The sequence below is a fragment of the Aquarana catesbeiana genome, linkage group LG01 (assembly GCF_042186555.1).
Source record: "Aquarana catesbeiana isolate 2022-GZ linkage group LG01, ASM4218655v1, whole genome shotgun sequence".
In the NCBI taxonomy this organism is placed as follows: domain Eukaryota; kingdom Metazoa; phylum Chordata; class Amphibia; order Anura; family Ranidae; genus Aquarana; species Aquarana catesbeiana.
In genome coordinates, this window is record NC_133324.1 from 862,768,262 (window position 1) to 862,795,211 (window position 26,950).

Genomic DNA, 26,950 nt, shown 5'->3' on the forward strand with positions numbered 1-26,950 from the left:
CATTTACCTTTTTGGTTGTAACATGACAAAATGTGGAAAATTTCAAGGGGTGTGAATACTTTTTCAAGGTACTGTACATAAGTCAGTGTTGGTCTGTTTCAGACTTGCTGTTGCTCATTCAGCACTTTCACCATTTAGAGAACATCCTGTATTTTTTAAATGAATACAAAACATTCTCTGATTAGACAAGGAGGAAAGGAGGGGCAGATGTCACAATTACCACCTCTTTCAATCAGAGAGCGTCTCATATTCAAATAAAAGAATACAGGATTTTCTCCGAATGACGGAGGTGTTGAACGATGATCCCCTGTGTTAAGTATACAGGCAAATAAGTTACCGAAGGAGACCAGAGGTGACTGCATGTAGTACAGGCCACTATAGCGAATTTCAGAATCCCCAGCAGCCCACCAGATCTGAAATTACAAGATTTACATGTAACCAAGCTGGACCAATATGAGTTTAAAAAAATAGATAATTCCGAGAGTTTGACTTGAACTATATTTCCACCTTTTCTTCTTAAAGGAGAACGAAAGGCACCCCTGATATAACCCATGTCAGTTTTTTTTTACCATCTTTTCCCCATTGGGGAGATTTGCCTTCACTTCTTGTACTAAAGCCAAAACAGGAAATGAGGGAATCCAAAGTGAAGGAATACTTGGTTGCCAACAGGATCACCAGAAATAATATCCCCATTGTAATATTTGCTCTCTATTCTCATCCTGGTGAAAAAACAAAATTTGGGTCATTGTTGTTGTCAGTGGGAGAAATAGTGCCCAAATGTTGAAATCCATGGGAGGAATTATGATCCATTATTGGTGTCAGTGGATTGAATAGTGCCCCATTGTTGGTGTTAGTAGAATGAATAATGTCCATCATTGGGGTCAGTGAGAGGAATAGTGTCCCATCGTTGGTGTCATTAAGAGGAATAGTGTCCCATTGTTGGTGTCATTAGGAGGAATAGTGCCTCATCATTGGTGTCAGTGGATTGAATAATACCCCATTGTTGGTGTCAATGGGAGGAATAGTGCCCCATCGTTGGTATCAATAGATTGACTAGTGCCCCATCATTGGTGTCAATAGATTGAATACCGCTCCATCATTGATGTCAGTGGGAGGAATAGTGCCTTGTATCAGTGAGAGGAATAGTGCTTCATATCAGTGAAGGAACAATTCCCCAAGGGCCTGATAAAGACAAGAAAAGGGCCACGTCAGACCCATGGTCCACTGTTTGGAGACTTCTGCTTTAAGTGAACAGAAATCTGTACGCTCATTGAACAGGTCACATGTGATGTTAATGATAAAGTCTTAAGCTGGCCATAGACGGTTCAAATCTCAGCTGGTACAGCAGTGACTGGCCAAGATTTGAACCGTGTATGGGCAGGCTGAATGTACTCAAGTTGATCAATCAATCAACCTGGGTACAACCAGTCTGTTGAGAGAACACAATGGCTCCATGGGAGGGATTCCCCTATCAACACTAACTGTGTTGATGGGGGAATCAAGAGATTTTCTTTCCTGCAACCCATGCATGTCTATGGCTGGCCTTACAGAGGCCTTCTGGCTGTCTTTCCTGCGATTGTGCTACAAGGGCACAATTAGGGCAAGGTTAACCAGATGAAAGACCACCAGATGACAGGTGTGTAAAAACAGTAATGAGACCAACACACTCCACTCATCATAATTTTCACTTCTAGAAATCTCCTTTATATTTTGCAAGCAATATTTCTGTAAACAGCAGTGAGGATGAGTGGATTTGCAGCAATCTATTTGTACCCAACTTCACAGATGTACCAAACGTAAGGTAATTTCAGGTGGATCTTGATCTGTCATGATCTAGTCAATTTTCTCCACCCATCATAATCTAGGGGATAAGCACATTTCTATAAAGGAAACTGGGTCAAATTATAATCTATCTGATCTGCAAGGAGAGAGTGGGACAGTAGTTGAAGAGTTTTTTTTGTACTTTAACCCATTCTAGCCTGCAGTTTTTGTATATTTTTCCACATCAAGTATCCAGATGATTATCATGTAGTTTCTTGGACATGGCTGCCATGGCCCTGTGTCTCCCATTTTGGCTGAATACACCCCTAGGCTCCCTTCCCTATTTACAAAATTTTGATATCTGTATATGTTGGATGTTGTTTTGTGTCAGGGATCAATCTGTCGTCTTGTTCCTGTGAGAATGGCTGGGACACGAAAACATTTCAGATTTAAACAAAAGTTTATAGCATCCATGTTTTTTGCAAAGTGGCTAAGTGCATGGCACTAGGGTACCTGGTACAGATCCCACCCACAACACTGCATATATATATTTTAAATGTTCTTCCTGTGATTGCATTGGATTCCTCCAAGGACTCTGGTTTTCTCCCACACTTCAAAGGCAGGCTGGTAGATCATTGTGCTCCTGTCTAAAATGGCCCTAGGAAGTATATGTATGCGTGTGAGATAAGGACCCTAGATTGGAAGCTTTTTGAGAGCAGAAACTGATTTAAAAAGTACAGTATATGTAAAGCTCTGTGTAAATAGTAGATGTAACCTGAAACAAATACATAGCAAAATATAATAATGAATTTTATTTATATCAGGTCTCCAATGACAGCATAAAGATTTATTTTAGTACATTTCCTTTAAGGTTAGTGTTAGTGTCAGTGGTTGGGTATTAAATCAGAATTCCAGGTATCGCTATGTTTGCATATTTACATTGGTCCAGCTTGGACCAGTATAACTATGCGTGGAAGCTGGAAATCACTATAATAGGTACCACTGCTACAATGATTCCCACTGGCCTCCGTGGCAAGTGGCTACCCTTAGTGAACACAAGATGTCAATTGCTCAGCATGGGCACTATCTAGAGAACATTTTGCAATTTCATCAACATCAATGAATTCAAAGCATTTACTAATTGGACTAGGTGGAACATGTGACATCATCACTCCCACCTCATCCAATCAGAGAAAGCTTTATATTCATTTGAGAAAATTCAAAGTCCTCTTCTGGGGTTCCCCACCGGCACTCTCGGCTCCCTTCCGAGTGGGCACATCCTTCTCCCTGACCTTTACCCTATACAGAACACTTAAATGTAAAGTAAGGTACTTTATAATTAGAATTTTTTTTTTTAACCTTAAAGTGGTATTAAACACAACACTTATGCCGTGTACACACGGCCGGACTTTTCGACCAAACTTGTCCGACGGAACGAATCTGTCGAACAATTCGACCGTGTGTGGGCTTCATCGGACCTGCAGCGGACCTTTTCTGTGGAAAATGTGACAGACTTTAAATTTAGAACATGTTTCAAATCTTTCTGACAGACTCGAGTCCGGTTGAAAAATCAGTTCATCTGTATGCTAGTCCGATGGACAAAAACCGACGGCAGGGCAGTTATTGGCTACTGGCTATGAAGTTCCTTATTCTAGTCCGGTTGTACGTCATCACGGTCGAATCCGTTGGACTTTGGTGTGATTGTGTGTAGACAAGTCCAATTCGACAGAAGTCTGTCGAAAAGTCCGTCGAAAAGTCAGTTGAAAGTCAGTTGAAAAGTCTGACGTGATTGATTCAGTCGAAAGTCCGGTCGTGTGTACACAGCATAAGGCTGGGTTCACACTATTCTCCGTATCCAATTCGCAATAGCAGGAGATTTTGACTGGCTCTCTATGGAGCTGGTTCACATATCTCCGCTGCGGCTCTGGTGCGAATCTGCACAGGAGCCCTGTGCGTCTTTTGGTCCATTTCAGGTCTGAATTCAGGCAAAAATTTCGGCTGAAATCGAAACTGAAACAGAAAACGAGGACGCACCGGGCCCTTGCTGTGAGCCGCATGCGGAGATAGTGTGAATACAGCCTCAAAATATAATATATTGCAGCTTACCAATCATTTGATGTGTTGGCTACATTCATTTTCTTTTTTTAGGCTTTTTTCCCTCTGTTTTCACCTGCCGATCTGCCCAGTTATGCACCTCCTGTGTTAGAGTACCCCACTCTGGAGGAAGGAGCACAGAGGGCACCTTTGGGCAGCAAAATTGTCAGTCTGTGGTTGGAGGGGGGAGGGAGGTCTAGGTGCACTAGCAGATTTAAGTACACTAACAAAATGAAGCCAAACTCCAACTCACACTTCAAAATCAGTTATATCAATCGTTTTTTTACCCTTTGGGATACATTTTTTAGATAAATAAAAGCTGATCATTGTAAGCACCCCTGACAGTGTTAAATGGTTCATCTCATCTCTGTATCAGCTACATATGCACGGCAGCTTGTTCTGTTGAAAAAAAACAAACTTACTGGCTGGATCACCAGGTGAAAGGAAAGAAAGTCTAAAAAAAAAGAGAGAATGCAGTCACCACATCCAGGAATTGCCCGGCAGGGGATCAAGCCCACAGGAGTTCCCCCATAGCAAGTGGCTTGCTATGGGGGCACTCGGAAGGGAGTAAGAGCTGAGAGAGCCGGTGGAGAACTGCAGAAGAGAATCTTCTCAATTAATGCAAAGCTGCAGTCTAAAATGGGTTAAAGTACAAAAAAACCCTCTTCAAATATTGGGTAAAGAATACAAAATCAGGTGCAAGGAAAAAAAAAATAATTTTAGCTTGCATATGAATGAATGATGGAAATCAGACTTCACATCATTTACTAAATCTGGGGAAAATGAGTACATCTGCATGTGCAAGCTGCAAGGTCTATTTGCCTTTAGGCTACATTCACACCTGAGCAATCTGTAGCGACAGATGCAGCCGCTCGTTTTTTTTTTTTTACTTAAGCATTTATTTGAATGGGCCTCCCTCCGCTCCAACAAAAAGAAGCTCATGTACCAAATCTTGGCACAAAGCCAGGAGCGTTTGCAGTTGCGATTTTTTAATTTTTTTTCATAAAGATTTTTATGAAAGATATGGAAAGACATTACAGACGTATCAATACACAAGAATAGGGCTCCAACTGGAGTACCAACAAAGGTTACACATCATCAACATATTCAACAAGGTACTCCATCCATAAACTATAGTCAACACTTGTCGACATGACAAGGCATAAAGAGCACATTAAGACATTCTTAAATTGTGAAGTTTGTGTAACAGTTGTGATTTTTTGTGCCGCGATTTGTCACTTGTCAATCACGGCAAAATCTCACTGCATTTGGGGTGCCATTCAGAAATAATGCATTGCAAACGCATTCCGCGTTTTGCCGCGATTCTGGATCCAGAACACCCAGGTGTGAATGGAGCTTTTAGTAAATTATCCTCAAAAAAAAAAAAAAAAAACAATCTGCCCATGCATGCACCCCAGTGACAGTCACAGCGATAATCTGCATTACCCATTAGGGACTGTTCTCTTTTTATTCTACAGATAGGAGCAATGATTTTTTAGCATGCAATAATAAAGTCATTTATGTTAGCAGAAAAGGTGGTAGGTGTAATAACTTTCAGTGAAACTGATGTATGCCTGCCTATGGGCAGTCTCAGCAGAATAAAAGTCTAATAAGCCGGATGGAAAAGATGACAGCTTCTAGGATTTATTGTCAAAGTTTATTTATTAGAAGCTGATTGGTTACTATGCACTGCTGTACCAGATTCTGTGTGCACCAGTTTTAGTAAATCTCCCTCCCCCCCTGTGGGTTGCACTGCAGCCCATCAATGACAGTTTGGAGCACAGAGGGTTAAGCCCGTGATTCTTTAGGGTTAGGCTGCGTAGCGCTGGAATTAGCGATGAACATAAAACAACGTGCCGGTACGTGTAAGTTGTCGAGGATTTCTTCTGTTACAAACTGGGAGTTGTGAAGCAGATGCTCCAGCAAATGAAAAGCCTAAGCTGCGAGTAATGATGTCAAGGCACGGGGATGGTGGTCCACCTCAGCTCCTCAAGACGACTCACTCCTAACACAATCACACGGTGGGAAGCATGAATTGCGCAGCTCCAGCACATTTTCATTCAGTCAGCCCGGTCCTTTCCACAGGCAGGAAAAGGCTGCTTCCTCTCCTCTTATCCATCAGTGCAGGGCTTGCACTCCCAGGAGCCATCTAATCAGCGGTAAAGTTTGATCCAGGAATGCCTTGTCTATTTCAAGGATGATAACGGCAGAGTGGGAGTCAGAGGGACTACAAACCGTGGGGATAGTGATGATTATTTGTGCTTCTCTAAAGCTTTTACATTTGTTGGGACTCATCGACTTCTCCGAAGGTAAACTTAACACTTCTTCTCTTATTCATTGCTGGGGATCCTACAACACTTTTAAATTGCCTCTAAAGACCGTGGGGATCAGTCGCTGCATACTGCTGACTAATAGAAGGCAAAGTTTACTGTGTTTTGGGAGGAATCCCCATAGTCTAAGTTAGAGTAAAGATGTACTGGACCCTAAACCCCCAGCAACCGGTCTGGTTATAGGTTACCCCAGGAGCATGCGTTCATGGGATCTCTATGTGGTTGCTTTGGGTGACTGCACTTTGCTCATCCCTACAGCTCTTCAATATGATTACAACTAGCCTGTAGATAACCTTTTTGTAGTGACACCGTTAGGCATTTTTTAAATGTATTTATCATAGCACCAACAATTTACTCAGCATTTAAGATATATTGGGCAGCTTAGTGGTTAGCACTTCCATCTGGCAGCTCCAGGGTCAGTTTGACTCAACACACCACTACCTGCATGGAGTTTGCATGTTGTGCCTGTGCCCATGTAGGTTTCCTCCCACTCTCCAAAGACATGCTGGTAGGTTAAATATCTCCTGTCTAAATTGGCCTTTGTATGTGAATGTCAGTTAAGGGCTGTAGATTGTAAGCTCCTTGAGGGCAGTGAATGAACAAATTTATGTATATATATATATATATATATATATATATATATATGTGTAAAGTGCTGCATAATTTGTTAGTACTCTATAAGTAACTGTAATAAGTCCATGTCCTCAAGGAGCTTACAATCTAAGGTCCCCACCTCAAATGCATACTTACACATATTAGGAACAATTTAGACAAGCTGATTCTACCAGCATGTCTTTGGAGTGTGGGAGGAAACCAGAGTACCCAGAAGGAGAACATGCAAACTCCATGCAGGTAGTATTCTGGTTGGAATTCAGACCGATGACCCCTATCATTGTGATATAAGTGATACCCACTAAGCCACTTTATGTTAGGTGCTTACTATCTAAGGTCCATACCTCACATGCATACATACTAGAAACAATTTAAACAAGAGCCAATTAACCTACCGGCATGTCTTTGGAGTGTGGGAGGAAACCAGATCATCTGGAAGGAGAATATGCAAACTCCATGTAGATAGTGTTCTGATTGGGATTCATTCCAATGACTCTAACGCTTGAAGGTATGAGTGCTAACCACTAAGCCACTTGATTTTAGTTTCGATTAAATGTAGTTGGTTCCAAGCATCCACTACTCTTTCAAAATAATGTTATGTATCACCTTTATAGCAGTAAGGTAAATGGTAGATTTTTTTAACCACTTCAGCCCCGGAAGGATACGGCACTGCGTCATTTTAACTGACAATTGAGCGGTCGTGCGACGTTGCACCCAAACAAAATTGACGTCCTTTTTTTCCCACAAGTAGAGCTTTCTTTTGGTGGTATTTGATCACCTCTGTGGTTTTTATTTTTTGCGCTATAAACAAAAAAAGCGACAATTTTGAAAAAAAAGCAATATTTTTTACTTTTTGCTATAATAACTATCCCCTAAAAATATATTAAAAAAAACAAATTTCTTCCTCAGTTTAGGCCAATATGTATTCTTCTACATATTTTTGGTAAAAAAAATTGCAATAAGCGTATATTGATTGGTTTGCGCAAAAGTTATAACAACTACAAAATTGGCGATAGATTTATGCCATTTTTATTATCATTTTTTTTATTAGTAATGGCAGCATTCTGCGATTTTTTTTTTTTTTATCATGACTGCGACACTGCGGCAGACAGATCGGACACTTTTGACACTATTTTGGAACCAGTGACATTTAAACAGTGATCAGTGCTATAAAAATGCACTGATTACTGTATAAATGTCACTGGTAGGGAAGGGGTTAAACTCTAGGGGGCGATCAAGGGGTTAAATGTGTTCCCTCAGTGTGTTCTAACTGTAGAGGGGGGTGGGCTCACTAGAACATGACAGAGATCACTGCTCCCAATGATAGGGAGCAGTAGATCCCTGTCATGTTGCTAGGCAGAACAAGGAAATGCCTTGTTTACATAGGCACCTCCCCGTTCTGCCTCTCGGTGTTGTGATTGCGGGCCACCGGCAGATATCAAGTCCACGGGAGCGGCGGACACGCGTGCTGCGGTGGACGCACGCGTGCCCACTAGCCCGCGATTTAAAGGGGACGTACAGGTACGCCCATTTGCGCAGCCGTGCCATTGTGCCGAAATATATCATTGTGCGCTGGACGGTAAGCGGTTAAGTATATCCTTATACAAGGTCTAGCTCTGGTGGAGCACACACTTGAGAAAAGAAGCAGCACAGTGGCTTAGTCATTATCACTTCTGCCTTGCACCACTGGGGTCCTTGGTCCAATCCCGACCAGGACACTATCAGAATGGCGTTTGCATGTTCTCCCTGTACTTGCATAGGTTTCCTCCCACACTCCAAAGACATGCTGGTAGGTTAATTGTCTCCTGTCTTAATTATCCATAACCTGTGCATGGGAGATAGGGACCTTAGATTGAAAACTCCTTGAGGGCAAGGACCGATGTGAGTGCACAGGATGTAAAACACAGTGTTAATTGCTGGCGCTATATAAATGCCTGATAATGATAAGCATAGGTTAAAGCGGAGTTCCACCCATAAAATTTACTTTACAGAAATAAACATTAGAATCCTTCAGCAACAACAATTGGACATTTTTCTTTTTTTTTTTACCCATCCCTTCTTCACTGTTGCTATGGGGTCTCCTGTATTCTGCCTCTTCAGCTCTGCGGTGATCTACGTCATTTCCCTCAGCGCCTGTGCTCGCTAGGGCTCCTGGGAGATGTGTGTCATTCTTTCCCAGGAATCAGTGGGCAGCGCCGAGGGCTCTCATTGCTGCACGGTAAACCCGGAAGTTTATGCTTGGGGGCTTCGCCTGCCCACAAGCCAGATGGAATATAAGGTAAGTTTTATAATAAAATGCTAACAAAAGCGGCGCTAGTTACCAGCCTAACAAATGCAACATTAGCATAATAGGATAGTAACAGATTGATTAAAAAAAAAAATCATATATGTGGTTGGAACTCTGCTTTAAATGCCAGAATTTAGGATTTAGATATATAGCCCAACATTTAACAAACATTTGATATAGTAGGTCAGGCCACATTTGTAGTGTTGGGCTAATATGTCTGGACAGGTTGTCGAAGTATCCTGTGGTTGTGCCCTTATCCATGGTGCTGAATAGAAATATATTGTCTTGGGGGTCAATCTGCAGCTTTATACCTTCCCCTACACTTGTCTGCATTATTTTCCCATACACCTATGATAAATATTTAATTATGTTACGTATAAAGCACATTAGACACACTGGTCTATACACATTGATTTTGTTATCATCAATTAATTGATCTGATGTCAGAGACAATTGTTTCAAATGGACACCAAATGTCATTGGAAGCTGTCAGTGTGCTTTGATTAATCCGTTTTTCGAGCCAGAAATGACAAAAACAGCTTTTCCTGCCTGATGATGTTGTTCAAGATGATATCAGATCAAAAGATCTCTTAAAGCAGAACTAAACCCATTAATTTAATAGTTTCAAAAAACTGGTACATTCCGGGCACATGCCAGGAATGTAACAGTCCCATTGCAGATCAAACAAAAGCCAAGATGGCAGCTTCCTTGGCTAAAAAGGAAAGGAGGGTTTAGTTCCACTTTGAGTGAACAACTGGCAGAACAGTGAACATTTTCCAATTAAATTACTCATTTGTTCGGTGTCCATTTATAAAGCCGAGATGAGCTGCGATCTTGATGATCAGTGCCACGAGATGGCCGTCTGGAGTCCAGGGTGAAGATGCCAAATGGCACCCCTCCCCACTCCCAAAATGTATGAGCATCATGTGTCAGCAAAATCCCCCCCGCCCAAAAAAAAAAAGTCCACTAATCCTCACACTTACCCCCTAAACGTAAAGTCCCTTTGCAGGGCAATATTCTCCCCAAGCAAAAAAATCCCCTCTTCCAGCTTAAATCCTCTCCCTCCCCAAATCCCGCCTCCTAGCACAAATGCTCCACCCCAAAAATGTCCCCTCTGAGCATGAATCCTCTACCTCCCTCCAAATTGCCCACTCCCAGCACAAATCCCCCCCCCCCAATTTCCCCTCCTAGCACAAATCCCCCCAAATCATCCCTATTAGCACAAATGCCCCCCCCCATACCCTTTCCTAACACAAATCCGCCCTCCTATTGCAAATCCCCCCTCCAAAGCACCTCTTCTAGCACAATCCCTCAAATCTCCACCTTGCCCAGGGCAGCCCCCCCTCCTGCCCACCCCTTGTCTCCACCGTTGATGATGATCGCAGTACATCTCAGATCATTAGCATTTTATATTAGCATTTTATGAAACTGAGAAGATCATCTCAGCACACAGAGAATCTGTCATAGACAGAGACGGCCAGTTTATGAGGATACAATCTCGGCACCTCACTGGCGATCAGACTTCTCCCTCCCAGATGCTCCAGCCCAGAGGTGGAGAATTGGGAAGAGAAGAGAGAATCCCTGAGGAACTGAGGAGGAAGATTACTGACTTTCTTCTTCCTCAATCAGACCCATCAAGACAGTAAAAAAGCCCCCCTGCCTTTCACAAGACCCCCAAAACTGGTAAAGCAGGTTAGAAACACAATATATTTATCTATATGTATTTATGTAGATAAAAAAAATATATATATAGATAGATAGATAGATAGATAGATAGATAGATAGATAGATAGATAGATAGATAGATAGATATAGCGAGAGATTTTATATATATATATATATATATATATATATATACACAGTGTGAGGGACTTTACCTTATTATTTTATTAATACAAGTTGTAGTGTGAGGTACTGAAGAGAGCGGTCTCCTCTGAGAATGCCCATGTGCTCAGCGGTAATTCACCACTGCTTAATAAACGGACACCTCTGTGTTTTGCTGATTTTCTGTTACTATAATCTCGCTACATCTTGTGAGATTATAGGAACAGGAGACATTCTCCACAGTTCAAAGGGTTTGTAGATCGCTTCATAAACAGGCACTCAGAAGAGAGCAATCTCTGAGAATGCCGGAGAACTCAGCAGCGGTTATTTTCCACTGAATGATAAAAGGATATCTTTATTTTTAATTGAATTTCATGAAATCAGTTGAAAGGGGTTCAAATAGTACCAGGAAATGGTTGATATGTGGTAGCTTGGATAAAAAAGTTGATTCAAATTAGCTGAAAGGAGTTAAAAAGCTACCAAATTGATCAATATTTGCTAGCTTCAATAGGAATATTGAAGCATTTTTCTTCATCGAATGATGAGATCAATAAATGTATGGCCAGCCTAAGAACAGATCTAGCAAGACAGGCTAAGAATCTGCCAATACAGAGCATCTGTATACCACACACATGCACAAAATGTTCAATACAGCAGAAAGACATAACGTTCTATTTAAAAGGCCTTTAAATCCACTATATTCAGTATAACCACAATTAGATTCCACAGATAAAAGCACGAGATCGTTTACATTTAGGTGATACCATTCTATGTCTACTTTTGTTGATAGCCAACAAGGTACAGCTCTCTGCTTCTTAAGATAAGGAAAATCACTGATAGACTGATAGAGTATATTTTTTTTATCTTCATACCAACTGCGACACTCTCTTAATGATAAAACTGAGATCATAGAAAGTCTTGTTTGCTACTGCTTCTTATGTAATAAATCAATGGAGGTAAATAATGCCATCGTCCACGCTTTTATTACAAGGACAGACTTTATTATGTATAAAAGAAACCGCAGAAATATGTACTTTTGTTATGCATGATGTGTACTTTCTGCAGTCTGTTTGAAGTTTCATTACAATAAATTGATATTATTGTCACAGACTGACAAACAAATCAGGAAATCAGAATCTTTTGTATGTCTTATATCACATTATTGCTTTTGCTAAATTCAGAGAACTTTCCACGTTGCAAAATTGCTGCATCACTGAAGATAATGACATCACAAAGTAATCAATAAAGTAATTGATTCTTCGAGTTATGCTTTCATTTCGCTTACAGATTTCAAGCCAGTACAACACTGCATTGAATGTCACAATTCACTTAGAAATCAGGAATTAATAAACTAGCTAGTCTGTAAGTCATTTGTCATGATTTGCAAACATGTAAAAGATTACTAAAATTATTTTTTTCAGTCTTCGTGATAATAACCACCTAAGCATGTTTCTACTTATTGTAATTTATTTATCATGGATAGTACAATCAAATTTACTATGTTAAACAAATATGTAATTGATGTATTACTTCACCAAGGGTGGTCCAGTATAAATGGCACTTGTGTTTGATTAATAATAGAAATAGGCTCATTTAATAAAATAACACGAAGAGTGAAACACTAAGCACAAAGGACAACACTAAGAACCCCCTCCCAGATTTCTTATTGTAAAGCTGAGTTCAGTACAGTAATTTCCAATTGGTTGCTTTGGGTTACTGTTCAATTTTCTTTGAGCTGTTTATTGAAATAGAGCAATATTCCAACTATAGGAGCCTATTTTCATGAATCCGCCTAATCTATATTGATGAAAAGTGAAATCCGATTGGCTGTTATGGGATACTGCACTTTGTACACCATCTTACAACCTTATCTGTTAGCATTTTTTTTTTTAAATTGAGTTTGATACCACTTTAACCACTTCCCACCTGTGGGACATCAGATGAGGTCCTCAGGTTTAGGTAGTTATAACGGGATGATGCCTGCAGCTGCAGGTATCATCCCAGTATCGATGTTTTAAGCCAACAATTCCCTTCAATGTAGAAGTTATTCAAGCAGCTATAGAGCCACGCAATCACTTCTACAGGTGCTGGAAGAGAGTTCTCCTCCACATCCATCACCGCCTTCCCATTGGAGAGCCTGGGACCGCTCGAGCCAGTGGCATCTACAGGAGCCTATTGTAGCCACACATTGGTTCTTTTTCGTTAAACCGCCTACTCTAAATTGGTGAAAAGTGGAATATGATTGGCTGTTATGGAATACTGCACTTTGTGCACCATCTTACAACCGTATCTGTTAGCAATTTAAAACAAATTTAGTTTAATACCACTTTAACCCACTTCCCGCCTGTAGGACATCAGATGGTGTCCTCAGGTTTAAGTAGTTATAACAGGATGATGCCTGCAGCTGCAGGTATAATCTCAGTACCAAAATTTTCAGCCAGCAATTCGCTTTAGTGTAGGAGTTATTTGAGCAGCTATAGAGCCACTCAATCACTTTACAGGTGCTGGAAGGGGGTTCTTCTCCTCACCCACCCCACCACTTTCCCATCAGGGAGTCTGGGACCGCATCTACAGCAGCCAATTGTAGTCACACATTGGTTCTTTTTCATTATTCTGCCTGCACTAGATTGGTGACAAGTGATATCTGATTGGTTCTTATGGGATACTGCACTTTGTACACCATCATTACCATACTGGCTAGATAGTTTCCTATTTGTTATTCTTCTTTTAATGATGCAGTATATGTGGCCATTATGTAGTTCATCATGTAATACCATAATCAGCAAGCAGGATAGTCACCTTATCCAGCTCTTTGCAGATGTTCTCCTGGTTGTGAATGGCCTCCAAGCTGCTGTCCAGTCATCTGCTTCTTATCAGTCGGAACATTTAATCAGCCAAATTAAGAAACAATTTGTCCCAATGACTGGAATTAATTATGTCATAGGGTGGTACCAGCTCCTGTGACCCATTCAGTTTCACTTTAGGTTCTGCTTGGCCTAGATTGCAGGTTTGTGACTCATAGTGTTAATTGTCACATCGTGCCTGCACACCTAACCACCCGCTTAGTCCATGGGTGATCTAAGAAGTTAAAATACAGCCACAAACTACAATCAATGTACTATAGTGTTTTGTGGTAAGCCTCACACTAATCATTGAGTTTTATTGCAGTAAAGTAGACCTTTGTATAACGTTGCCTTTATACGGTATTGTGCACTCCATTATCACTCTTTCTTGTGTTCGGAGGCCAAGTCCACCCCAAGTGAAAATCTTAGCTTTGAATGCACAGAAGATCTGAATTACCCAGTGACTTATAATGTCTCCTGAAGCTTCTGGGGATGAGATTGTCCTCATAGAATTGGCCCTGCTACACACACCAGTACATGTACTCTATCTTTATTTATACATTTGTGTATTACCATGGGAAATCCAGGATGGACAGCATGACACCCTTGCTCAATAGCTGTGGTAGAAGGGCTATCCTCTTAAGCTCTGCAAGAAGGATAACTTATTGTTGGTGTCCCTCTATCAGGAAGTGGAATATTAGTTTATGATGGATTTGACCTCCTAAGACATTTTATATTTCAAATGTCTGTGAAGGTTTTCATGTATCCCGGTCATGGTATATCCAGTAGTAGTAAGTCACAACTGGACCTGTTCTGCAATGTTGAAGATGCTGCATATCCAAGCCACTTCTTCAGTTCCAAGTTCCATGAACATACACCAGCATTTATATCCAAATATAATATCTTTTAAAACTTCGACCTCTGTGATTTGACAATCATTCACACTTTCAGACATGTAATGTAAAGGATTAACACCCACGCAGACTTCCTAACATCAAGGATGGGATTTTATAACTAGAACAGGATGGTTCTACAACTTTTAAACCTCCCACACTTTTCTTGCACAATCACTAATCTGCCTTGATACTTTATTTTTAAATGCGAGCAGTGTAAGTACTTTAATCTGACTTGGTATCAGCCTCTTGCAGTCCCTTTACAGCAGTCCTCAGACTGGCAGAGGGTAAAGCAGCACAAGAAACCTATCAATTGTGCTGCAGAACTCAGGTCCTAGCAAGTGACAGAAAGATGAGCTTCTCAGTGTGCTGATATTCCTTTTCACTGTCTACTCACAGGTTGGGGAAATGACAAGGCCTGTAAGTGTTACTTACATGCAGCAGAATCTTCTGACATGCCAGAGAGGACCGTGATGTGTGGCAGAGCTGTGTAACTATCAGCACTGGCTGGACAGAAGTACAAATCTTTTAATGGGTAAAACAGAATTCCATCTTCCATCCATGCATTTAAGGGGTCACTCAGAGACTTGTCCTCTGTGCTGAGCCCCTTTTTTGCTGCATCTGCCGATCCACCCTGCAATTGTGCACAGGCAGCCTATAGAAGTGAATTCAGATGCAGCAGCTGCAAAGACACAGTCGCATGTCAAAATTTGGGACATACACTATGCATTTGGATCCATGCACCCGCTCCTACCTGTGTCCATGCAGCCGCTGCACCTGCTTCCACTTCTATAGGCTGGATGCAGAATCAGCAAAAAAGTGGCTCAGCACAGAAACTGGATCTCAGCACCCATCTGAAGGAGCCCTAATTGTTTGCTAGGAGTTAAGCTTTATTCTTTGTTTGGAGAGCATCACCTTTAGCAAATATTTACAAAGCACGAAAAAAGATTTGAGCAGATTTTGTTAAACCCTTTAAAGCTGAACCCTGAAATAAGCAAATAATGTCTAAATACAAGAGGCATGTCTATTTTCACCTAAATCTTGCTGTGCTCTGTGTATTTCTTTCAGATCTGTACAGTAATCCAGTGTAAAACATTGCCGGTCACTGTGGCCCTCTCTCCCTGTGCAGGGTGACTGGTCTTCAGGGCCGTCTTTAATATTGATTGGACCCTGGGCAAAAATTTTCTTGGGGCCCCCCCATTCAATTTCACTCTCCACCTGCTCTGAGACATACAATAAATGGCAGTAATGCCGCGTACACACGAGCGGACTTTATGGCAGACTTTGCCCGGCGGACTTTTCGACGGACTTTATGACGGACTTTCTGAATGAACGGACATGCCTACACACAATCCACCAAAGCTTGTTGAATTCGTACGTGATGACGTACGACCGGACTAAAACAAGGAAGTTCATAGCCAGTAGCCAATAGCTGCCCTAGTGTGGCTTTTTGTCCGTCTAACTAGCATACAGACGAGCGGACTTTTCGACCGGACTCGAGTTCGACAGGTAGATTTAAAACATGTTTCAAATCTAAGTCCATCCAACTTTTGAGAAAACAAAGTCCGCTGGAGCCCACACACATCGAATTTTCCGACGAAATCCTGTCCGCCGGGCAAAGTCTGCCGTAAAGTCCGCTCGTGTGTACGCGGCATTAGACTTAAAATCGGTTTACTGTATCAGATCAGGCAGCAATTGCGATTGGTTGCCAGTGGTTACAGCATATCATTACTGCTTACTGACTAGTTGCTAGAGGTTACAGCACACATTATGGCTCACTGATTAGTTGCTAGAGGTTACAGCAAATTATTACTGCTTGTTAATTGGTTGCTAGAGATTACTGTACAGTAATACTGCTCACTGATTGGTTGCTAGAGGTTACAGCACATCATCTCCTCACTGCAGGGGAGCCTGATATACATATGAATGTCGTCTTTATTTACATATCAATGCCGCCGGCCGCAGCTATTTACTTAGTAATGCCGCCACTATTTACATATGAATGCCGGTTATTTACATGTAAACACAGGGTCTGCAGGTGAGTCATCTGTACACAACAATAGGGCAGAGCTGGGCAGCATTAGTACCAGCACTTCTCACTGAGATATCAGGACACAGCACAGGACTAAAACTTCAAGGGGCAAGGGATTTTAAACTTGGATAGTTGGCAAGTATGGTGCAGCTGCTTTGGGCCCCACAACAATGACAGGGCCCAGGGCAGCTGCCCCTTTTGCCCTGCCTTAAAGACGGCCCTGCTGGTCTTGTAAGATAGAGAAAAGAGGGCGCACCAGCCTAGTGCATTATCCCAAGTGTATTTATTTATACTAAAAACTACTCACAAATTATGAAGAGGAAGAAGGTATTCCTTCGAAACGCATCAGCCAGCAGAGGCCCTGATGTCATCTCCTCTGCAATCTAGAGACTGTCTGTTCCAGGACTGATTGCCATGATTTAGTGGCAAGCATTTTTTTTTCTTCATAATTTTTGAGTAGTTTTTAACTTTATTGTTAGTATCAGTAAATACACTTGGGATAATGCACTAGGCTGATGCGCCCTCTTTTCTCTATCTTTCTAGTGACTATTAGGACATCCCTTATCCTGGAGGGCAGCAAAGCCTGAGACACCATCCCTTGAGTAATAGCCTACCCGGACATCACACTTATGTGCAAGAGTGTTTTTTCTGCTGTTTTCTTGACTGGTCTTGTATTTGTCCCCCTCCTGTAGTTTTTTGCAAACAACCTGAAGTGGATGGAGCTGCTGAGTCCTCCTACAGCTCTGCTCTCGGCACAGACTATGTACAGCACAGTGATGATGTCACTGCTGCCTTTACCAAGTAATACCTGTGTTTGCAAAAAATATATATTTTATATATATATATATATATATATATATATATATATATATATATATATATATATATATATGTATGTATGTATGTATGTATGTATGTGTGTGTGTGTGTGTGTGTGTGTGTGTGTGTGTGTGTGTGTGTGTATATATATATATATATATATATATATATATATATATATATATATATATATATACACACACACACACACACACACACACACACACACACCCCTGGAAAAAATGATGGAATCACCAGTCCCTGAGGATGTTCCTTCCTTCATTGTTGTAGAAAAAAAGCAGATCACAGACATGGCCAAAAACTAAAGGCATTTCAAATGGCAACTTTCTGGCTTTAAGAAACACTAAAAGAAATCAAGAAAAATAATTGTGGTGGCCAGTAACAGTTAGATTTATAGAACAAGCACAGGATATAAATTATGGAATCACTCAATTCTGAGGAAAAAATTATGGAATCATGAAAAACAAACAAACAAAATAACACTCCAACACATCACTAGTACTTTGTAGAACCACCTCTGGCTTTTATAACTGCTTGCAGTCTCCGAGGCGTTGACTTAATGAGTGATAAACAGTGCTCTTCATCAATCTGGCTCCAGCCTTCTCTGATTGCTGTTGCCAAATCATCTTTGCAGGTTGGAGCCTTGTTATGGACTATTTTCTTTAACTTCCGCCACAGATTTTCAATTGGATTGAGATCTGGACTGTTTGCAGGCTATGACATTGACCTTATGTGTCTTTCTTCAAGGAATTTTTTCACAGTCTTTGCTCTATGGCAAGATGCATTATCATCTTGATAAATTATTTCATCATCCCCAAACATCCTTTCAATAGGTGGGATAAGAAAAGTGTCCAAAATTTCAATGTAAACCTGTGCATTTATTAAAGATTTAATGACAGCCATCTCCCCAGTGCCTTTACCTGACATGCAGCCCCATATCATAATTGACTGTGGAAATGTGCATGTTTTCTTCAGACAGTCGTCTGCATAAATCTCATTGGAACGTCACCAAACAAAAGTTCCAGCATCATCACCTTGCCCAATGCAGATTTGAGATTCATCACTGAATATGACTTTCATCCAATCATCCACAGTCCACAATTGCCTTTCCTTAGCCCATTGTAACCTTGTTTTTTTGTATTTAGGTGTTAGAGATGGCTTTCTTTTAGCTTTTCTGTATGTAAATCCCATTTCCTTTAGGCGGTTTCTTACAGTTCGGTCACAGATGTTGACTCCAGTTTCCTCCCATTTGTTCCTCATTTGTTTTGTTGTACATTTTCTGTTTTCAAGGCATATTGCTTTAAGTTTTCTGTCTTGATGCTTTGATGTCTTCCTTGGTCTACCAGTATGCTTGCCTTTAACCACCTTCCCATGTTGTTTGTATTTGGTCCATGTTTTAGACACAGCCGACTGTGAACAACCAACATCTTGTGCAACACTGCGTGATGATTTACCCTCTTTACCTACATACTAACAAGCAGATTTAATCTGATGCAGGTGTTAGTGTTTGTAATGAAAATTTACAGGGTGATTCCATAATTTTTTCCTCAGAATTGAGTGATTCCATAATTTATTCCCTGTGCTTGTTCTATAAATCTAACTGTTACTGGCCACCACAATTATTTTTCTTGATTTCTTTTAGTGTTTCTTAAAGCCAGAAAGTTGCCATTTGAAATGCCTTTAGTTTTTGGCCATGTCTGTGATCTGCTTTTTTTCTACAACAATAAGCAACTGAAGGAACATCCTCAGGGACTGGTGATTCCATCATTTTTGCCAGGGGTTGTATATATTAATTTATTTTTTATTTACACTGAGCAAAATTATAGACACAACACTTTTGTGTTTGCCCCTATTTATATATATATATATATATATATATATATATATATATATATATATATATATATATATATATATATTACAGGTGTGTTATGCCATAATTTGCTAGTATGCACCACATACCTGCCATAATGTGCCCTCCAGCGATGCACTGAGACTGAACCCGTAGTTCCCAGGCACTGCCATCGTCACTGCCATCTTCTTTCTGGGTCCCGTCTATTTGGCCTCTTGAATGACCGGGATGTGATGATGTCATTCCTGTGCATGCAGTCTGTACATGGCAGCTGACAGGCAGGGGATGCATTTATGACAGAAGAGACCGATATGGTCTTTTCTGTTATAAAAACCCAACCTGTCCACAACGTTTAAAAATAGAGTTATAATACCACTTTAAGGAATATGTACATTTTTGTGCCCAGAGTTCAGCTTTAAAGCTCTCTTCAGCTACAGTATTGAATATGAATCTTCACAAACATGCTCGGTTATAGCATTAAGCTTTCAGCAAGCTTCAAGCCTTATGAATCCTACTTAAAGCTCTCTAAGGAAACCTAACATAAGAGCAATATATAAACTGTCATTGATAGTTAACTGTCTGCCAAAGTGATGCTCAAACTACCATACTTTCTGAGCCACAGTGCTACAACAAATATGCTGCAAATGAAGTTAGAGTGAAGCCTACTTATTGTGGTAGAATCAATCGGAAAGTTCTGAAGCCTGTGGAACATGCACCCCAACTACTAACATTCCCAAAAGCAGAGTTAGTAATGGCAGCTCCCATACACTGCCAGATTCAGATCAGTGATAACTGTACAATTCACCATTTAAGAGAAGGTCATTTGGGGTGATGTTACAGCAATGATACAATAGATATAATAATGATATATAAGATGAAGTAGTGATTTAAAGTGGAACTACACTTCATCTGAGCACCACTAACCAAAAATGTTATTTAATTCATTTATAATATTCAATGCAAGCTTCCCAATCCATCCATGATTTTGTGCTTTATTTTGCTGAGAAATCACTTTGAAAAACGCCCCCCCTAGCATTTTTGGCTATCTTGAATAAGGGCAGATGATTCACGTAGCATTTACTTCCTGGAATCCCTCTGCCCTTAGCTCAGGCATGCAGGCAGGAGGGTATGCTTAGCTCAGGAAACCCTCTCCTCCCCTCCTGAAGACTCCTAGGATGTATGACATCATTTTGGCCAGAAAGTTTAAAACAAGTATATATGATGTGTATATATATATATATATATATATAGGAAGGCCTGTTTACTGGCCTGAAATTATGGGAGGAGCTGGAGGGTATTTAACCAGACCACCCAGGATGGTTTGTGTCGGTTCCAGTGTGCAGTAGTGCACATCACAGGGCCAACTCTTCCCAGCTCACGCACGCAAACTAGCTGTCACTACGGCTGTCATTCCTTGTCCTGTTCTTGTTTTCTTTCTGCCTTTCCATCTTATCTATCCAAATGCATCTATCCCCTCCTACCTTGGCAACTTACCTTAAACATATGCATTTCCCCTCCTTGCTTTTGGCTGACGCCGTGTCGCAGGGCGGCGGCGGTGACTTCGCCTCCGCCCTGCCGGCGTAAAAAAAAAAAGAAAAAAAAAAAAACCCTTTGCGGGCGCAGCAAGCGGCGGCTCACAGTCTCACAGAGCTTGAAACATTTAAGCCGGGGGGGCACCCAGGCATCACTGCAGTCTATTTTCTTGGCGACTACTCAGCTGCACTCCTTGGTGACTACGCTGTCGGCGGCGGTCGCCGGCATTCGGGCCGGAGTGGGAGCCCTGGAGGTGCACCCAGCCGCGCCCCTACCGGCTCTGGTCACCACCATCATTCCCGTGCTTTCACTTACGGGTGCGCCCGACATCGGCGCCACTGTCTTCTCTGCGCACCTTGTCCTGGCAGGGTATCAGGAGGTACTTCTTGGACGGCAATGACGTTAGCTCAGCATCCCTCCTCATAGCAGTACACGACTTGGCCGAAAACAAGTCATATTCGTGAGGAACGTCTCCACCATCCTGAAGGCCAAAGACTCTAGAGTTAATCGCAACCTCACTGTCACAGAGTTTGTGCTGGCTTTGCGGACGGTTTAGACACATGCTATACAGGGCAACCCCAACAGGAGGGAAGAGCTGGACCCGTATCTGCATGCAGTAGTAGATCTAGCTCACAAGTACGCAGGGTGCACATTCTATGTCTGTCACCGCTCATTTTCAGCTAAGGCAGCAGCCAGGCTTGAGGTGATCCTTTATCTCACGCCTCCTAGTGTTTCTCTCCCAGGTACAAGACCCTGACTAAATCCTTAAATTAGACGTGCCAGCAATAAGTGGATCTGCCCATGTGGAACAAATTCCTCACCAACTGGAATGGCATGTCAATGTTCATTCCGTCAGCATTTCCCTCTTCATCTCAGGTAGTCACAGACGCCACAGCCTCCACAGGTCCTCGCGTCAATTTTTTGGCTATCTTTGGTTTGCAGGGCCATGGCTGTCAGAAATCCTCTTGATTCCCGGGTTCAGTTAGTCCTTCTCTTTGTTCGAACTCTACCCCAGTGTTGCAGCAGCTCAAGTCGGGGGCAGCAACTGGGCAGGACAAACCATGTTGTTTGCCACAGACAACCAAGCCACAGCTAGTATCATAAATAAAAGCAGGTCCAACTCGCTGGCCATCATGGCCTTCCTGCGCAGGCTGGTGCAACTATCCCCACAGCACCAATTAATGTCCTCTGCGTCTACATCCCAGGCAAATGCAATACTCCGGCTGACGCACTACCCGTTTTAACTTTGCGTCATTCTTTTCGCAGGGATCAGGGATTCTTTCGCAGACCGACCTTACCATGTTTCTTATCCCACATTGGTCGTAGCTAACCTCGGATTAAAACAACACCTTCACAATGCTACCTGCCTTATTAATCTATAATTTTCTCACAACACCCTGAAGGCCTACCGTACTGCCTGGAAGATCTATGAGAGGTTCCTAGCCTCAAACCCTGGGGCAGTATCAGGAAATCTCCATCACATCCTGGCCTTGATATCATGCTGCCACACACAGTTGGCATTGTCACAGAATACCCTTAGTCTACTCAGCTGGCATCCAGCATTTCATCTCTTTACAAGATCCTACCAAACCATCTTTAGTTGCTGCCCATGCGGTCAAGACCATCCTGCGCGGTAGTCACAGGCAACTCCCAATCAATAGTAAACGCCTACCTGCGACCAGCTCCATGTCCCGACACATGTCTACCCTCCTGTCATGTTCCCCTTTAGGTTAATTTCAGCCTGGTCATTCAAGCAGCCATCTACCTGACTTTCTGCGGCTTCTTACGCCCCAGTGAATTCACAATCACCGACCCCAGTTGTAACATGTTACGTAGACACCACCTGACATGCCACCAAAGTTACTTCATCCCGCACCTCATGGTGTCCAAATACAACAGTCTGGTCCCAGGGTAGATATCATACTTTCCAGACTCGCAATGCCTGGTGCCCCGTGGCCATTCTAGACCAGTTATTAGCTCATCTGTCCGACCTCTCGGAGGACAGCCATTACTACCGTTCCCTGCTAGCCCTCTAAGTAGCAACCAGTTCACTAGACACGTTAGGATTCTTTTGCCCAACTTAGGCCTTGACCCCGGCCAATATTTCTGGAAATTCTTTCGCACTGGAGTAGCATCAGCAGTCTCACGAAACGGGGTCCCGGACCACGTCCTCAAGAAGATGGGCAGGTGGAAATTCACTTGCTTCGCTCGATACATCCCCAATCCGCAAGCAGAAAGGTCATGAGCCTTCAGCCAGCTTGCCCTGTAGTATGGCGGTAAACATAAATAAATACCGTATTTATCGGCGTATAACACGCACTTTTTTCCCCTTAAAATCGGGAAAATCGCGGGTGCGTGTTATACGCCGATCCTCTGCGATCCCCCGCTGTCAGATCTAAAAAATCGCCGACCGCGATTGAAAATGTCGCCGCCGGCGCCGAAATACACAGTGCCGGTCCTCGGCTCTTCTCGGCCACTTTCAGCTTCACTCGAGCGCCGCCCGAACCTAGCCGAGTGTACTCGGCTAGGTTCGGATAGCTCCGCTCACCGTCACGCCCATCCCGAGTGGAGCCGAAAGTGAACGAGAGCCGCCGAGAAGAGCCGAGGAGCCGAGGACGGCTCTGTGTATTTCGGCGCCGGTGGCGCCATTTTCAAATCGCGATCGGCGATTTTGAAGCTCAGCGAGCTGCGCGGCTGGACTGGGGAAAGGCTGGATTGGGGCAAGGCTGCACTGGGGCAAGGCTGCACTGGGGCAAGGCTGCAATGGACACTGGGGAAGGCTGCACTGACAAGGCTGCACTGACAAGGCTGCACTGACAAGGCTGCACTGACATGGCTGCACTGACAAGGCTGCACTGACATGGCTGCACTGACATGGCTGCACTGGCAAGGCTGCACTGGGGAAGGCTGCACTGACAAGGCTGCACTGACAAGGCTGCACTGGGGCAAGGCTGCACTGAGAAGGCTGCAATGATGGGCATTTAAATGTAAGTTTTTTTCCCTTCAACCTCCCTCCTAAAAGTTTTTTTTTCTTTAAAATTCCCTCCTAAATTGGGGTGCTTGTTATACGCCGAAAAATACGGTAATTACCTCCCTAACCATATCTTTTTGCGCCCTTCTCTGGCATACCGCCCAGCAGATCTGGGTTTACCATACAGCAGGCCAAGGCACACTTCAGGTCTATTTTATGTTGTTAGTCCTGTGACGTGTTTATGTGCTTCATATCTCTCAGGACGGAGGGCTCCGACCATAAATAGGAAGGCCTGTTTACTGGCCTGAAATTATGGGAGGAGCCCGGAGGGTATTTAACCAGACCACCCACGATGGTCTGCGTCGGTTCCAGTGCGCGGTACCCACCTACCCATTCCCCTTCTCAGGGTACTTCTCTTCAAACAATTTCTCTACAGAAACATCCATTACTTTCTTAAGGTATGCGCCTTTCTCTGGCATACCGCCCAGCAGATCTGGGTTTACCATACAGCAGGCCAGGGCACACTTCAGGTCTATTTTAAGTTGTTAGTCTTGTGACGTGTTTATGTGCTTCATATGTCTCAGGACGGAGGGCTCCGACCATAAATATATATATATATATATCTATATATATACAGGCCCGGATTTACTCCCTTTGCCGCCCCAAGGCCGGGTCCTTCAATGCCGCCCCCCCCCCCCCCCCCCCACACACACACACACACCACCATTCTCGTCCTTTATCGATGACTGCTACAATAGATCAATTAAAAACATATCTCCACACACGAGAACACTGAAAATAACTGGCTTTAATTGTACTTCAGGGTAAGCGCGCGGGGTAACAATTTTTCGCGGGCAATTTTTCAGGGCAATTGCTGGTGTTAGTGCCTCAATCATCCCCGGCACCATGGTTGGTATGGTGTCAGGATGATTGCAGCACATTATTTCTATCATTACATTGTAATGTAAAATGAAATAGTTCAACTCACCATAATGCAGAATCATTGGGAGTCCTGAGAGTGTCACTTGCCACCATCGCTTGTCACTTGACACTATGCCTGCCACCAGATGGAGATGTCACTTGCCACGCTGCCTGCCACCAGATGGGGATGCCACTTGCCACGCTGCCACCAGATGGAGATGTCACTTGCCACGCTGCCACCAGATGGAGATGTCACCTGCCACACTGCCTGGCTGCCACCAGATGGGGATGTCACTTGCCACGCTGCCACCAGATGTTGATGTCACTTGCCACGCTGCCACCAGATGTTGATGTCACTTGCCACGCTGCCACCAGATGTTGATGTCACTTGCCACACTGCCTGGCTGCCACCAGATGGAGATGTCACTTGCCACTCTGCCTGCCACCAGATGGGGATGTCACTTGCCACACTGCCTGGCTGCCACCAGATGGAGATGTCACTTGCCACGCTGCCACCAGATGGAGATGTCACTTGCCACACTGCCACAAGATGAGGATGTCACTTGCCACACTGCCACCAGATGGAGACGTCACTTGCCACACTGCCACCAGATGGAGATGTCACTTGCCACGCTGCCACCAGATGAGGATGTCACTTGCCACGCTGCCACCAGATGGAGACGTCACTTGCCACGCTGCCACCAGATGGAGACGTCACTTGCCACGCTGCCACCAGATGGAGACGTCACTTGCCACGCTGCCACCAGATGGAGACGTCACTTGCCACGCTGCCACCAGATGTTGATGTCACTTGCCACGCTGCCACCAGATGGGGATGTCACTTGCCACGCTGCCACCAGATGGGGATGTCACTTGCCACGCTGCCACCAGATGTTGATGTCACTTGCCACGCTGCCACCAGATGTTGATGTCACTTGCCACGCTGCCACCAGATGGGGATGTCACTTGCCACGCTGCCACCAGATGTTGATGTCACTTGCCACGCTGCCACCAGATGTTGATGTCACTTGCCATGCTGCCTGTCTGCCCCCAGATGAAGGAGGGCGGAACAGCGGTGCTGGAAATGAGAGATGTCATCTCTCTCCCCCCGCCGCCGCACCGCTGACATTATTTCTTAATTTTTTTCAAAAATGGCGCCGGGCGGCGAAATCACGCTACTGCGCATGCGCCGCCTGGCCGAGCGCATACGAGTTTTCCCGAGCGCGGCCGCTTTAGAACTGCGCATGCGCAGTAGTGGGCGGCTCGCGGCCATCTTTTCTAAGGGCACCGGTGCCCTTAATCAACTTTAACGAGCAGCCCGAAAGGGGGGGTGGCCGCGAAGTCGCCGCAGGAGCGGCGCCGCCCCTGCACCACTGCCGCCCGAGGCCTGGCCTCGGTGGCCTTATGGCAAATCCGGCCCTGTATATATATATATATATAGATATATATATATATATATATATATGTATATATGCTATCTATTTACTAATGCTAGCAGCATGAGGATTAAAAATAGTCAATGTTGACTGAGAGAGTGAAGTTACACTTAAAACTGGCCATACTAATTGAAATTCCCACTGGAATTCAAATTTCAATCAGTGTGTGGGCTCCATGGCTCAACAGAAGTCAATTTTTATTCAATAAATAAAAACGTGTATGGCCCCTTTCACACTGACAGGCCGATTGGGTTCGCCTGTCAGTTTTTCAGGCAGATCTGATTGGATCATCCTTTGCTATCTATGGAGCAGCTGATGTCAATGGACATGTGTTCATTGACACCCGCTCACATCTGATCCGATACTGTCCGCTAAAACCAGATGGATGGGGATCCCCATCTGTCTGGTGGATCGGATGACAGTCGAATGGAAATGAAAAGGAAATCCGTTTCAATCCGATCCCCTAATACAGAACAGTGGGCTGTGTTCGTGTCTGCTCTGCATGAGCGGATCGGACACGGACCTGTCATCCGCCTACTCATTGGGGATCAGCAGGGGAGATCCCTGGCTGAACAGGCAGACTCTGCCAGTGTGAAAGAGGCCTCAGTGCTGCTCTATGTATATATGCACATAAGTAATCAAGCATGACAATCGTAAATGAAGATCATAGGTGTTATATACATAGTGCAGCCCTCATTTCTTGTTATGGTCTAATGCATAC

The 26,950-nt window shown here is 43.3% G+C and overlaps 1 protein-coding gene across 3 annotated transcripts in view; it reads left to right on the forward strand.

The window, feature by feature from the left end:
• The window catches only part of KCNIP4 (potassium voltage-gated channel interacting protein 4), a 913,124-nt gene that overhangs the window by 527,877 nt on the left and 358,297 nt on the right, over positions 1–26,950 (forward strand). Inside the window, exon 1 of one of the 3 annotated variants that reach the window (XM_073609365.1) lies at positions 5,706–6,164. The exons of the other annotated variants lie outside the window; for them this stretch is intronic. Coding sequence (XP_073465466.1) covers positions 6,053–6,164 — 112 coding nt within the window. The 5' untranslated portion in view covers positions 5,706–6,052. Of the gene's footprint in view, positions 1–5,705; positions 6,165–26,950 lie in introns of those variants that run through there. 3 annotated transcript variants of the gene reach the window in all.